Source organism: Linepithema humile, chromosome 3 (assembly GCF_040581485.1).
Source record: "Linepithema humile isolate Giens D197 chromosome 3, Lhum_UNIL_v1.0, whole genome shotgun sequence".
NCBI lineage: Eukaryota > Metazoa > Arthropoda > Insecta > Hymenoptera > Formicidae > Linepithema > Linepithema humile.
In genome coordinates, this window is record NC_090130.1 from 3,660,373 (window position 1) to 3,675,008 (window position 14,636).

At 42.0% G+C, this 14,636-nt stretch overlaps 2 protein-coding genes across 14 annotated transcripts; one reads left to right on the forward strand and one right to left on the reverse strand.

Annotated features, from left to right (window-relative positions):
• Positions 1–108: 108 nt before the first annotated feature.
• LOC105676416 (transcriptional repressor p66-alpha) lies at positions 109–11,455 on the forward strand. 13 transcript variants are annotated; one of them, XM_012374277.2, is made up of 9 exons: positions 109–788; positions 4,249–4,317; positions 4,726–5,000; positions 5,111–5,336; positions 5,425–5,707; positions 5,975–6,040; positions 6,482–6,915; positions 7,095–7,396; positions 7,639–11,455. In XM_012374277.2, the coding sequence occupies exons 2-9, from the start codon at positions 4,268–4,270 to the stop codon at positions 7,896–7,898; spliced, it is 1,896 nt and encodes a 631-aa protein (XP_012229700.1). In that variant the 5' UTR covers positions 109–788; positions 4,249–4,267; the 3' UTR covers positions 7,899–11,455. The 13 variants fall into 13 exon arrangements, with proteins under 13 accessions (XP_012229700.1, XP_012229696.1, XP_012229691.1 ...); XM_012374273.2 differs by having other exon boundaries at positions 113–788; positions 4,723–5,000; XM_012374268.2 differs by lacking the exon at positions 109–788 and adding an exon at positions 2,802–3,093.
• Positions 11,445–14,631, reverse strand: LOC105676421 (uncharacterized). The gene is made up of 3 exons (XM_012374285.2): positions 14,303–14,631; positions 13,305–13,422; positions 11,445–12,573 (listed from the first exon to the last, which is right to left on the reverse strand). The coding sequence occupies exons 1-3, from the start codon at positions 14,465–14,467 to the stop codon at positions 12,383–12,385; spliced, it is 474 nt and encodes a 157-aa protein (XP_012229708.1). The 5' UTR covers positions 14,468–14,631; the 3' UTR covers positions 11,445–12,382.
• Positions 14,632–14,636: the final 5 nt, after the last annotated feature.

Sequence of the window (14,636 nt, forward strand, 5' to 3'; positions counted from 1 at the left end):
AAAAAAGTCACTTTTATTTTTGACAATTTTTCCTACAAATCTCCATGTTATTTTTTTATTATTCCCTCTTTTCGGGGGCACGGTGCCTCCTGTCGCGACAAGTATTTCGTCACTGAGCGCGTCTGCTAAATTCATGTTATTGCGCATGGCTGGTATTTCTCCCTCTATCCGGGGAAGTCGGTCGCCGTGTCGTTACGCGCGTGGAACTCGGGCATCCTCTCTCGTGGAAAACGTGCGTGCGTGCCCGCGTCCTGACGACGGCACCCGACCGCAAGAGTTTGTTGAGCCATGTGCCGGAGTGTCGCGTGTGAACGCAATCACGAATCGGTGAACAGCGTGCGCAACCGGTAGACGAGCGAAGGAAGATTAGCGTCGACGAACGGTGATAATGACGGCGACGCTCGGGAACCGATAGGCAGGCGGGCCGATCGAGCCGGCTGAGAATGTAATGCGTGTACACTGATCGCGGATACATGATGCATACGCGCCATGTCATCGTGAGCGACAGCGGTGTTTGCCGCGAATGATACATCGCGTTGTGCATCTCGCCGAGCAATAAAGTGGATGAACTCGAGTGACTTTGTGTGTGAAGTGAAGTGAAGAAGCGTCGAGGTAAAAAAAACGTCGGCCGCCGGCAACGCGCGCGCGTCTTGTTTCACATCGTGCAATCGGCTCTGTGTCGCGAAAGGGGTAGACATTCATGAAAGAAGGAGAAGAGAGGAGAGGAGGCTTGATTTGCATGTCGGCTGAAGCACGCAAATTCGGATCAACCTTGGTCGACTACACAGGTATGTGTCGCCAAGGATAATGGGCGTACCAGAGTGAAAGGGGGAGACAAAGGGATAGAAAAGTTCACGAAATGGTCGGAAAAGCGTTGCAACTTCAAGTTTTCTTCGTGACGGACGCGGAAACCGCAGGACCGTACTTATCTTTTTTGGATTTAAGGCGCATTGTTTTTTGAGGGCCTCGCAAAACACAGATTTAAATATCAAGAAAAATTTACGCGTTTTTTGCAATTTTTGTCGTTTTTACATGATTTCTATTAGATTCGAAGCTAGATTTCAATTAATCAAAAGATGTTGATGTTATGAATCATGTTTTTAAGCCTTGCAGAATTATTAATTATATCATCAATGTGGAATTAATTTAATTTATTGTTTCTAATTTGTAATAAATAATGGGGAGAAATTTATTTCGCATTCAATTACTTTATAAACAAGCTTTGGCTTAGAAATGGAAATGTTTTGTATGTATTTGTTAACAATTGGCATTGTTAAAAATATTTTTTATTTTTCACACGTTAACGATGTTAATCTCAATCATTAATAATATTGTACATAATTGTACCGATGTTTTTTTAGCAATATGCAAACAGCGGATAACTTGATCATTAAATTATTCGAATAATAATATTCTAATTTGTCATCTAATCAGTATTTATTTAAATTTTTCCTTATCAAATTGATCTAGACTTGTAGAAATTTAAAATTAGGTTCATTCAAACCTTAATTTGGAGAATTATACACATATAAACACAGCAGTTTACTAAACTAGTTCTTACTGAATGAAATATTGTAGTAGTGTTTCTCAAAATGGGCGTTTATGAGATTTTGCTGTTTGCTTCGCTGAATTTACGGTATCCAAATACTCTGACCTGCCTTCGTTTAGCCTTTAGTATCCTTCTTCAATTTATAAGTATTTCACGAAAAATATTTCACCCTTGACTACCTGCGATGCTTTCTATTTTATTTCGGTATCTTTCAACTTTGACCTCACATCGAACAAACAAGACCTTTTACACATCATCATCATTAACTTTCAGTCACTTTTCTTTGTAGGAATTTTTTTGTCATTTTGATTTTCAAAGAATTGCATATACTCTTTGCCATGCACATTCCTACGGATTTTCTAATTTTGTTGCGATAACTGCGATAGATTTACACACACGTAAACCCGTATATACTCGGGCTCTAATTGGCTCGTTGCGAGAGTAGGTTTCGTGTTGAATAGAAAAATGCATGTCGGGGATAGGTAATAAAACTGGTCTTTCAGATACAAGGATATGCAAGGTAGTAAACTCGGGGTTAATTCTCGGGATGTAATACAATTTTTTCATTATTGGAACGAAGCTATGTAATTTACGATGTCACGCGAGCGAGAAACGAACAAGAAGCACGAAACTGCTACTCGTTCTCGAATGCCTAATTAGACAACTCTCAGCTGAAGCGTAACACTGATCCAGTGATTCATTATCGTTAATTTTTCTAATTATTCATAATGAGAAACGAGATCTTGATGCCCGCTGTGCGTAAAATAAACACAGAGGTTATTTTCGTCCATCGAAATCTGGATTCATCGGCGTCGAATCGGCGATCTCTTTCCGATTTCCGCCGGAATATCGTTTCGAGTTTCAGACTCGAATATCAGCCGCGGACCTTATCGCTCGCTATCGAAATCTCGTGTAAATCTTGGCGTCGTTAAGACCGCGGTGGCGATTTCCCGGCGGGAGTTTGTTTATGCGCGCGGAATGACATAACTCTTCGCGCTGCGCCGCGAGAAGTTACATACATCCTTGCACGTAAAGAGAGTTTAGAGACCTCTGAGAATATACGGCGTGTCACGTGACGCCGCGTGCCGGCGGGTGTGAGGTAAAGCGGGAGAAAGATCTAAGGAGAGAAACTACTACGCGAGCGTACGCGTTTAATGGCTGTATATAAGAATCCACGTGCGACGGACGGCGGTTGCCTGTGCGGATGCCATGCCTATTGCGATACGCTTGCGTTCGCATGCGATAAGAGAACGAGAAGCGATGCTTCGTCTCGGGCACGCAGATGTCACGCACGGTTTCTCCGTATCATTCGCGTGAGATACGGCGCGCGAGATGGCCCGCCGAAAAACATCGCGCGCGAGCCCTCCGTGCCGGCGGCAGCGGTCACCGCCGCCACCGCCGCCGTCGTCGCTGCAGCCGGCAGTGGGGACCCTGCCGTCGAAAAATCGATTTCCCGTAGGGCATAAGGGCGCGCGAGCGACCGGGAGGACGGCAGTGGGAGAGGAAACACGTACGGAGACACGAAATTCGGGAAAATTCGTAAGGTGCGAGGAGGAGGAGGAGGAGGAGGAGGAGAAGGAGGAGGAGGAGGAGAGAGAAACAGAGAGAGTGCACGCGGGAGCACGATAGACCAACAAGCGGAGAGAGATCGAACGAAAGAGATAGAGAGAGAGAGAGAGAGAGAAAGAAAGAGAGAAATTGGTTTCTAGCCCGTTCTCGATGCGGCCGCGTGTGGGTGAGCGGCTAGCGTGCGGTCGTAGTAGGGGTGAGAGGGGAAATAATTAATGTGCGACCATTCCTCTCCCCGCGCCATGTATCCCTCGTCCCTACCCCTCCCGTACTCCTCTACCCCGCTCGCCCGACCCCCCTCTCGACCGACCTGCCTACTCTACGGGTCTTGTACCGCTACGCTTAGCTGCCATTGTGTCGGGACGCCACTTCCGAGGCATCAAATTTAATTCTTCAATTGCGGAGAGCATCGATGCGATCCGCCGAAAAAGTAGCGCGCGACCGCGAGTGATACGGGACCGGCGGTGCGAAGGGTATCGACGTGGCCGTCGTCGCCGACGACGTCCCCGTCGTGGAGCCGCGTGTGTTGTACGTTCTCTGGAAATCGCCTCGATACGCTACGCCGATTGTCTTTAATTTCGTAGAAGTTAGGTTAGGACAGTTACTTCCGCAGGTATTGGCCGATCGCCCGCCCGTCTCGCTTCCTCCGTCTCTCCCCCCTTCTCAGGCGCTCCTTCACGCTAGTGTGGCGTCGTCTAACGTCACGGATGTTCCTCGGCTTTACGCGTCGTACGGGATTTCGTCGCGCTGCTGGTCGCTCGAGCGTGGCATTCGCTGCGACTCTCGTCGTCGCGCGATAATAAAGTCGCGCGCCGCCGGATTCTCTCCCTCGACGACCCCGGGCGTCGTTCGCGCCGAGACGGCGGCACACGGCGGTGCCGAACGTGTACGAGAATGCGCATAGGAGAGATTCGGTAACCCAGTTGCGTGCTAACGCGAGCGAATAATCTCTGTGTATTTCGCGCGAAGCCCGTGGTGTTGCGGGAGTGAGCGAGCGAGCGAGCGTGCGAGCGTGTTACGGATTATCGTCGTGGCTTTCGTGTGTAGCGCGTGTTTTCGAACCACACATAAAATATTCCAAATGAGATTCGTGCCTGTTGATCGGCTTCACGCGTGTTTTATAATTGCAGAGTGACCGCGACCAAAAGAATGGATGCCATGGATGTGGACGGAGATTCGGTGGTGGATTTGAGCATCAGGTAAGGATTGTCATCAGATGTTTATCGTATTTCATTCTTCAACTTTCACGTGTGGTCAATTGAAATATAAATTAACATCGAGTGAAGCGGTATATTTTGCGCGATATTGTTCTGTAGCGACCTCACTTTGAATTTTAAAACTTAAAATAGAATGCTATACAATGGTAATTAGTGATAATACTGCCTTTTATCCAAGCGAGTTTCTTATCAGTATCAGGTTGTTATCACTTTGTGGATGGATGGAGAAGTAGGTTGTTGCTACTCTTGACATATGCGAATATACTTAAAACAGTAAAATTGTAGTCTTGTAAAAGCAGTGGGGTTTTGCTTAGAACACATGTACTGTGCGACAATAAATATTTGTGTTGCATATTTTAATGCCTCTTTGTGTGTTTTTTTTTTCAGCAGCAGACGCAATTCCCCGTCCCTTTCTGTAAATACTGGAGACATCCCGTTAGATTTGGGGATCTTCTCCACTGGCTCGAATTTGGAGAACAATATTCCAGAAGCTCGGAATATACAAAATGCTGCACGGGGTATCTTGGCTCCTAAACGATCACACGGGGACGATCGCAAGCCGCGTCGCAATCTCAGACCTAGAATCGAGAGAAGCTACGCCGAAAGTCCGGATGAACCCCGTTTGAACGGATATCTAAATGGAAATGCATCGGACAGTGATGAAGGTTGTTCTAAATTTTGATTACTTCAATGCTAAAGAGTAGAGAATAATTTATCAAGTTTCACTTAAGTGTTGCCTTGTATTTCATTAATGTTGAATGTGCGATCCAAACAGGTGACATGCCACCGTTGCTGCCAATCAAGGAATTATCATCCGACGAGTTGGCTGAACGCGAAAGAACGCTCAGAAAGTACAAGGAAGAGCTCAAGTCGGAGGAAATGAAATTGGTGCTCTTGAAGAAATTACGCCAATCTCAACAGCTGAAAGAGAATATTGCAGCAGTGCCGAAGGTTCCAAGTAAACTACCGCCACCTGTAACGGTGCAGCAGGTGCCCCATAGGTAAGATTTTGCGACAATATTGTTTTTCATTGTAATTTTCTATCTCTTAAGTCGAAAAGTAAATGTTTTTTTTTTCTCCAAATCACAGAACAGGAAAAGCGCCGCCGCCTTTACTTAGAGGCCAGCCCGCACCGAGCAGAAGTAGTATACACGCTCCGCCACCTGGACTGGTGCTGCCTCCCACACCCGGTCGTAATGCCATTTCAAGTACGGGTATGCCTCCGAACATGGTGATACCGCAACCACCGCATCCCAGAGGGAGACCGCCCAGTGTAACGGCATCGACTGTGTCGAGTTATCACGCACCAACGGACAGAACGGAGAGATCGACGAAGGATCCGACGCCAGCCCCGGCGCACCAAGTAAGTAAGGTATAGAAACTCCAATTTTATTACTCTTCCTATTTATAAGTTTTAGTTCCATAATTTTGGTTCATGCGATCACAGAAAATATCAGGTTGTTGAGGTTGCATCTTTTTTTCTTTCTTTAATGGAATAATTTTAAGATATTTTGGTAATACTTTCACTGCGCTAATATATCACAAGCTATTGTCGCTGATCGGCTGTGAAAGTGTTAAATGATTCCTTAGTTACGTAATAACATATATAATTCATTGTTGTGTTTTTCTAAACACAAAGCTGCTTGCTGGAGCGCAAGAAAATAAAACCACCGCATCCTTAAGCACACCTGTGAATTCAGAACAGGTATATTCATTCGTCGATCAATGTGTAATGCCTTTTCGTCTGTGTACTCTCTCGAATATTCATCTGTTTTCTTTTTTATTATTTTCATTATTCTGCATTATGTGATGTTCAAGCTTCATTTAATTAAGCTTCATTCTTTTTGTCTACGCTTTTTATTTTTAAAGATCCTTTATTTTAATAGTGAATAGGACAGTAATAGTGTATTATTTAAGTCTACTGCATAGTACAAGTTAACATATTGCTAAGTCTTCACTAACGCAGTCTCTATTTCAATACACCTAAATACTAAAAATTATCGAAATCTAAATTCTATTCGAGTACAGCTTTTATTTTGTACTTCTTTTTTATTTGTTTAAAAATGTTTGTCTTCTGTGTCATTAGAAGATTAGCTGTGTAGTGAAGTTTATTATATCATTTGAAATGTATTTTTTGATAACGTAGGAGAGAAGCTCACGAGGAGAGGAAACACCTGCTCAACGTCAAGCAGCTGCCAAGATGGCCTTAAGAAAGCAGCTCGAAAAGACATTACTGCAAATACCACCACCGAAACCACCGCCTCCGGAGATGCATTTTGTGCCGAATCCTTCCAATACGGAATTCATATATTTGGTCGGTTTGGAACACGTGGTTGATTTCATAACGAAGGAACCAGCCATACCGCCACCTCCTGAACCGTTCGAGTGCTCACAGTGCAAAACAGATTTCACTCCTGTATGGAAGTGGGAGAAACCCATGCCTGGTGGTAAAAAGGACAGTCCCAGGGGGCAGCATGCAACCTTCCAGCGGCCATCAGCAGGTCGTGATCCACGTGTTATATGTGAGCACTGCGTGACGACTAATGTGAAAAAGGCTTTGAAAGCAGAGCACACTAATCGGTACGTTTTTTTTCTGTCCACATTAAAATCTTAATAGTGTAAGAATAGTAGTAACATCTTATTTGCCGAACCCGTTGCTAAACTAAACATTACGTACAGAGAGGACTGAATAAAAGATCGTCCAATTTTATAGAAAAATGTTATCTTTCTAATGAGTGCGATTATAAATGGGTTTACAGATTAAAAACTGCTTTCGTGAAAGCACTACAACAGGAGCAAGAGATAGAGCAAAGGTTAGCGCAGACGGCATGTCCAAGTCCTGATCCTCCAGCTCCGAAACCAGTTCCTAAAGCAGCCACTCCTACAAGAAGAGTAGCCACGCCGCCTGCGCCGCCACCGCAGGTACCGCCGGCACCCACGTGTACGCCGACACCGCCAGCGCCAAAGTTGCAAGAGCATCCCTTGATGAAACTGGCTGAAAGCGGGAAGTTTAGCCCGCACGCAGCTGCTGCAGCAGCCTTGCAACAACAATTGCTCAGAGGTATTTTAAATCTTTAACAAATTGTCTTTATCGCCGAATCAACTGACAGAAAAATTGAATAGAAAATTTTCCAATTATCTAAGTAGCAATTAAAAATTTAATGCTTTTGTACCGATAATTAAATATATTAGCAAAGGTATTAGATGGACAATTGATACTTGATATGAGAAAATTGTAATATTGCAGCGGAAAAATATACATGCTGCAAAAACTAACCTCTTCTCTTCGCGTTATTGTTTCAGAATTGGCAAAGAATCCAGTGCCCGGTTTACCGCCGCATCAACCTCTTCCCGCTCACATGATGCCGCACTTTACCTCGATACTGTACCCCTATCAATTAGCAATGGCGCAGGCTGCTGGCAGTAAAGGCCTTGTAGAGTTACAACGACAGGCGGCGGACATTCAGCGTCAGTATCTGCTCGACATGATCCCGTCGCAAGCGTCTCAAGCGCAAAACAATCAAGCACCACCGAGGGCTCATCCGCACAATTGGAAAACGTAACCGGACGCGTTTAAAGGACGACGCAACAGTAAATGCGAATAACTTGGTGACGTGTGTAACGGAAGACAGAGGACTAACGGGGGAAAGAAGGAACCTAGTAAAGTGTGCAGTTGGTTATGGATTCTGTGCGGCCGAACGTTACGGTATGCCAATCGCAGCATTAAGGTAAAGCTCAACTTTGATAAGTTGGAAATATGAACATTCGTTAGTATTGTATAAAGAATGCTTAATCGTTGTGAATATGTCAATTGACGTGTATGTTTATGACTTTATTGTTATCTGAAGGGTCAAGGTTTTATTTCCGTCACTGAGACACGCTTTAACGTATCCACGAGTTCGGATACCAGTTGTCGCGACTAAGTGGTTCATTGATTATTTTTAGCGGAGACCTAGAAAACTTTTCAGGATCGGAATTGTTTATTTTCTTTCTTTTTCAATATTTCTATTATTTGTCGTTAATGTTGCCCACTGAACAACTGATTAACATAAATCATTAATATTTAAACGTATCGACAAGCGTATTATTGAATGCAATCGCTTGAAATTTATTACAGAACTGTCTAACTTGCACAAGCGTTTTCATTTCGTTCACTCGATCGTATCGTAACATTTTTTTTTTCCCCTCGTCATATATTTTTTTCTGCTTTTTTTTTGTTATTGTAACGTGACAAACGTTGTTCATAAAGTTTGTTCGTTTGTGAATCTGCCATATATTTCTCTTGTTTTGTGTCTCTCTTAATATAATTAACGTATTTATTATGATTAACATATTTGCAAAATGTGATTTCTCGCACGTTCGCGTGATGTCGCGTGTTAGACAGCTCTGTCATGCAATATGATATAAAGAACCAAATAGACATTTTCAAGGCACTAAGTAAACCAATAATAAGTGTAAAGTGACTACGAATGAGATGGCTAACAATAAGTAGGGGTAATTGCGGGAGAGGAGGCACGAATGTAGCACGAGTGTAACGAAGTTGATGGAAAGGATCTTTCTAGGCCCTTAGACGTTAAGTCGTTTTTGCCGTTGGTTTTAACGAGTTTTGCGACCATCGGCAGTACCTGTACTATGTGTATATCTCTTTATTTTCTCCGAACTGTATTTTTAAGACGAGTTTAACGCAAAATAGTGCTGTAGCTACGTAAGAGGAAAAAAAAAAAAAGATGATCTTTGTAAGAAAGCGCGTGTGAGTGATAACAAGCCTGCACATGTGAAGTGTATAGCAATCTTTTTTCTCTCTCTCGAGACATGGAGGAGTATGCATAGGCGAGTTTCTGATGGGGAGTGACACGAGTGTCATTCGCGCACAAATATTCGATTTCCTTGCACGGTGTCAAGTCGCACGTTAAGTCATGTGCCACACAGGATGCGCGCTCGGGCGGGGCGATACACACGACTTAACCGGGACGATGAAGTTTGGGAATTCACGCGAATAGTAATCGAGAATCGGGGTTTTCTGGGGGGGTTGACGCAGCGCGATTGATTTCATGTCACATTTTCGATGTAAAAGTATTTAAAGAAACTTACTAGAGGAGATACGTAATCGAGACTCTTTGCGAATTGTTACAAACACGGCGACCGCCGGATTTTTACGACGTCCTCTATAAGTCTGCACTTGAACGAGTTAAAAATATCCGGCACTTGTCCCCAGCAAATACTATTAATTACCAGTTTCCCCTCCCCCCTCGTCCACTAAATAGTCTGATTTCATTGATTCTGGGCTAAACCGATCTTGGTCATACATTTCCGAATCAATTAAATATATAGTACTATAGTCTTGATATTTCTTGGTATATGATACAACTTAATAAACTAAAATAGCGCATAATCATCTCTCTTTGTACTACGTGATAGATTTTGAACTCGTACTTGATATACATGTACACCATAATAAGTCTACGATCGCATAATAGATCAAGATCTGTGTTTTTTGTGTAAGAGAATAATATGTCAACTGATTACCATCATCGGGGCACTACCGTCGTCGTCGTTATCTTAAGCTGAACTCCGAGAGCAAAGTAGAATGACAACGTGAAAGAGGAGAGAATATAACCCTTAGAAGCTTGAACGTACTTCCCTGAGAGAATCGAGCAATATTTTGTATAATTTTGACAATTGAAGAATATATTTCCAAGCTGTCTTAAATATAAGAAAACGATAAAAACAGTTGAAAAAAACTTTCTAAAAGTTAATATTAATTAAAAACAAAATTGATGATTTAACTTTTGAGGGGTATTGTACTATATTGCAAATTGTAAGCATTTTAGATAAATGCAACAAAATTATTTTTTGCAATTAATCTGCATACTACTCTGAATTCTTTTTAAGTTATTTAAAAAAAAAAAAAAACAAGGTGGAAATTAATTTTATAAGTGTATATAAGGAAATATTATTATTGTATAATGTTCAATTTTTTATTGATTTAATTATTTTTACTTTTAAAATAGTTTCTGTATCATTTCTTCAGATCTCTAAAATTTTGACATTTTTGAGATTCTATTGATCAATGTTGGGCAAAAAGTGTAATTCCTATTGAATAACAAATATTCAATTACAAGTGCAGACAAGTGAAATTGTTATTACACTTACATTTTTGCTCAACATTGCTATTAGTCGTATTTTCTATTTTATTAGACTGAGTAGTACATTCTAGAGTTGAGAACACTTTAATATATAAGTGTAAAAACATTTGGTTTATGTTGATTAGCGATATTCAATACTCAAAAATATACCCGCTGTGTTGGAATCAATGGAAATAAATATTTCCGGGAAACATTTAATTTAAGTTCGAAAATTGAAGATTCACCTCTTGTTAAATCTTTCTCTTAAGACGGTTTGAAAATAAGTTCTTTCGCAATCGCTTGCTACGTTAAACAAACGGGAGGAATGAGTATCGGAATTTGAATTTTAGTTTGTTCTGCGATGTATAAACGAAGGATATACTTTCTTTATAAAATTCTCTCTAACGACGCGAAAATTATGCCTGATGTGTGTCTCTTGGAATTTATTAAAATCGATAGAGCAAATCATCATCGTCATCGTCCGTAAATCAATCAACCGCGTCTCGTTTCTCATTCGAAAGAAGAATCGACATGTTTCTTTTTATTCTTCTTTTCTAGTCTCGTCTTTAACCTCTGTGTGGTGCTGTTAGCAATTATGCACTTCCAAGTGCGAGAGAATTTTATATCCTAAAAGGAACTTTTCGCTACACGACGGACACGAGGGATATTTAGCAGAACTAGAATTCTAAGGCGTTTGCAGAATGAAAGAAAGAAAAAAAAAAAAAAGATACGAGCCGCACCTTGGCCGCGCGTTTCACGGGGACACGAATGTTTTACGTTTACGAATGTTAGATCAAACCGTCAAAGACTGCGTGATGTGCGCACATTTTTCATTTCGTCGTAAAGTCGTCGCGAAAATTCGTAGACTGATCGTGGAAACGTCTGTTCGAACGAAAAGCTCTGTCCCCCACGATTTATAGAATTAATGGATAAATACCGATTACCGAATACTCTGGAAACTATACGAATAAAGCTTACCAATGATTGTATTAAAAGGTGATGTTTATTTATCTTTTGTAATCGTTCTCTCTTTTTCTTTTTTTTTTGATTAATTCATATCTGCGAGAGACTTGCGTTAGTAATATTGGTAATTAATCTACGTTTATCGACGAAATTCGAAATTTTGTGTGTTTCATTATAGTTATCTAATTATTCGAGTGTCTTGCCAAAAATCAAAGAATAAAATGTTGATCCATGCTGTACTGTGTACAAAACTATGTATTCGCAAATTCACGAGTGTACAGATATATGAGTTCACTGATTTATGTACCTATATCTTAATTTATATTTTAGATTCATAAATCTAAAAATTTTTTACATTTTTTCTGCTTACGTTGCATCATTATTTTTCCGAAACTATCGGATAAATAAAAATTCACAGAAAAAAATCTCCCGTAATGCGCAGTAATTCTAAACCGAATTTCACAAATCTGATTTTCAGCAATCCTCTTATGTGCGAAAAAACAAAACAATTTTATTTCTTTTCATAAAAAAAATCGTTTTGTTTTACAAATAATATTATTCCGCAATGTATAAATGTCCATCCTGTAAATTTCTCATTTAATGCACGCTGCCGAAGTTCAAGTGTATAAATCTCCATCGCGGAATATCTAAAGTATTCGTTCCGATGAAATTGCGATCAGAAATAATCAGGCAGGACCAGTTCAACGACTTTGTAGATAAACGCTATATTTAGAAATGCACGGCGTACTTTGATTGCGCAATTGCTAACACGATTAAGTTAAGTGTCTCGCGTCCTTTTTGGCTGATAGCTTTCGCTCCGCGTAAATACGACGAAATTGTAACAATTGGATCGCGAAGAAGGCGAGTCGAGTGCCGCAAGATCGTCGATGATCGTCATGATAAAATCGATCTATCACAGATTGTGAGACGCCGCCGAAGATCCCGAAGATGCGCGGCCGCTAATTCTGCTTTTTCTCGTTGTACTGAGCCAAGCATTTCTTGAAGTGCTTCGCGCAGAAGGGATACAGCGTCGGCTGGTCGCATGTCCTGCAAGCTGCCGCGAGGTGAGAGCAGCATCTCAAGCTTTCACGGCAACAGGAGGCCCATAAATCAGCTCCGGCGGCGGCGCAATCGTAACAGAAACAGTCTCCTGCAATGAAATTCATATAAAAAGGAAGGCGATTCACAACACCGGCGATATTTTCCTTTTCGCGTTTCAATCAATACGTATGTGCGCGCAACCGCATTTTCTTGACGTTCTTTTTTTTTTTTTTTTTCGGAATACTGGAATTCAATATCAGCGATATATAGTTAGAAATCGAACGAGATTCGCCTCTCGGTGCTCTTACTTTCTCTTATCCGTCGTGTATTTCGTATCGTCGCGTCCTGCATATGTCGTATGCGCACCTGCGCGTCTCTAACGTAAAGGCGATCGTGATCTTTCGCGCGGATATTATTGCGAATTCTCTTCACTCGACGAAAGATCGTTCCGCGATACCGAATGCAATCGCGTCATTCCGAAGTTGTTAGATTATCGCGTTGAATCGCGAGCTCCACCGCACGCGCGCTCCTAATTTACCTCAATTTTTAAAACAGTTTTACAGGTGGTGTTTCTAACATTTTTTTTTTTTTTCCGTGCACAGTCATCGGGACGCAAAGCGGGAGGCGCATTAACGCCGCGCTCGCATTGCGACATTAACGCTGCGTCGGCGAGCATAGCCATCTGGGAGCGGCTATTGTCAAGGTCAGGATCTCTATTGTCAAAGAGCGAATAGCGATGTTTTTCGTAATAGCGAGGAAGCCTCTGCTAACGGTATCGTATGTGGATCGCAATGCGGTCATATGCACGCTCCCAGCCTGCGGTGGCTCGCGACGATTTACCTCGCGGACAGTCGGCCGATCTGCGGGCCTCGGCCCTTCGGCACTCCAGGCCCTCCTCGCCCATGGGACAGCTCGTGAACGATGCCTCTATCGTGTTCTCGCCGAGTATCGCGTCGATCTGAAAGTATTTCGTCATTAGATCACTATTTCACCGTGAAATTCCGCGGCGAGCACTCGCCGTTGTTTCGAAACCCTCCCCCCCTCCCCCCCCATTTCGCCACGATCAATTAACCATTAATTAATTCGCAAATGCCAGGAGAATTCTCTTATCCTTTACCGTGTTAGTGGCATGATTTTTTACGGAGTATTAATGTCGCTTTTTAAAATGCGACTTGATCTTTTTATCGATAAAAAGTGTTACACGGCGCGCGGAGCGGCGTAAAATTCTACGGGCGCAAAGTTTGTTTGAAATTCATTATAAAATATAAGTACGGTCGAAGAATTAGAAAAGAATGCGCTTGGCGAGGAGTGTGCTATATTATATACACATATATAATAACTTTCATGATGGGATTTGTTTGTGCGAGGCACTGGTGACACTTTTCGCGTACGGCTGCACGCGTAGCCTATTTCTTCGGTGATAATTGCATCACGAGTGAAACGAAGCGAATAATAAATTAACAGAAAAATTAAAAAAAGAAAAGTAGTTCAAAATAAACCTTGCCTTGTGCAGCAACATTCTTCGACACACCTCGAATCGATATATTCACTTTGCGAAAAATAATTGCGAATAATCATTATCGTGAAACTTTAACACGTAAAATATCAGGCTCAAAACTTGAGGTATTTTAATTTTTTTTTTTTACGGAATGCAGAGCTTTGGAATTCTAATAACAGATATTTATTGCAGCGATGCGATGATGCAGCGAAACAAATACTTGCGAAGTTTAATATATATATATATAGATTTTAAGGATATCGGTCTTTCAATTCGATAGATTTAGGGGATTACAGTATAAAAACTAATTGCAAATTACAGTTTAACATTTCAGGCTTACCCGCTTGAACGCGCCCGGTTTGGAGAACATTTTCACCAGCTTCGCCAACGCGTTCTCCGCCTGCGTTTGTTCCGCGACATCGGTGACATTTGCGGCGCAATGACTTCCGCGCGGCGGAAAAACCGCCAGCAAACAAAAGAAAAGCGCGCACCAACGGTAGGACATCGCGATACACAATTGAAAAAGAAAAAAAAGAAAGAGAAATCAGTGAGCGCGTTTGATCTCGCGTGATTCGAAACTGACGACTGGTGGTCAGCTAGCCGGGAAGTCGGTATTAACTGACACCTGGTGGGGATATATTATCCCACATTGGAACGTAGAAAAGTGTCGTCTC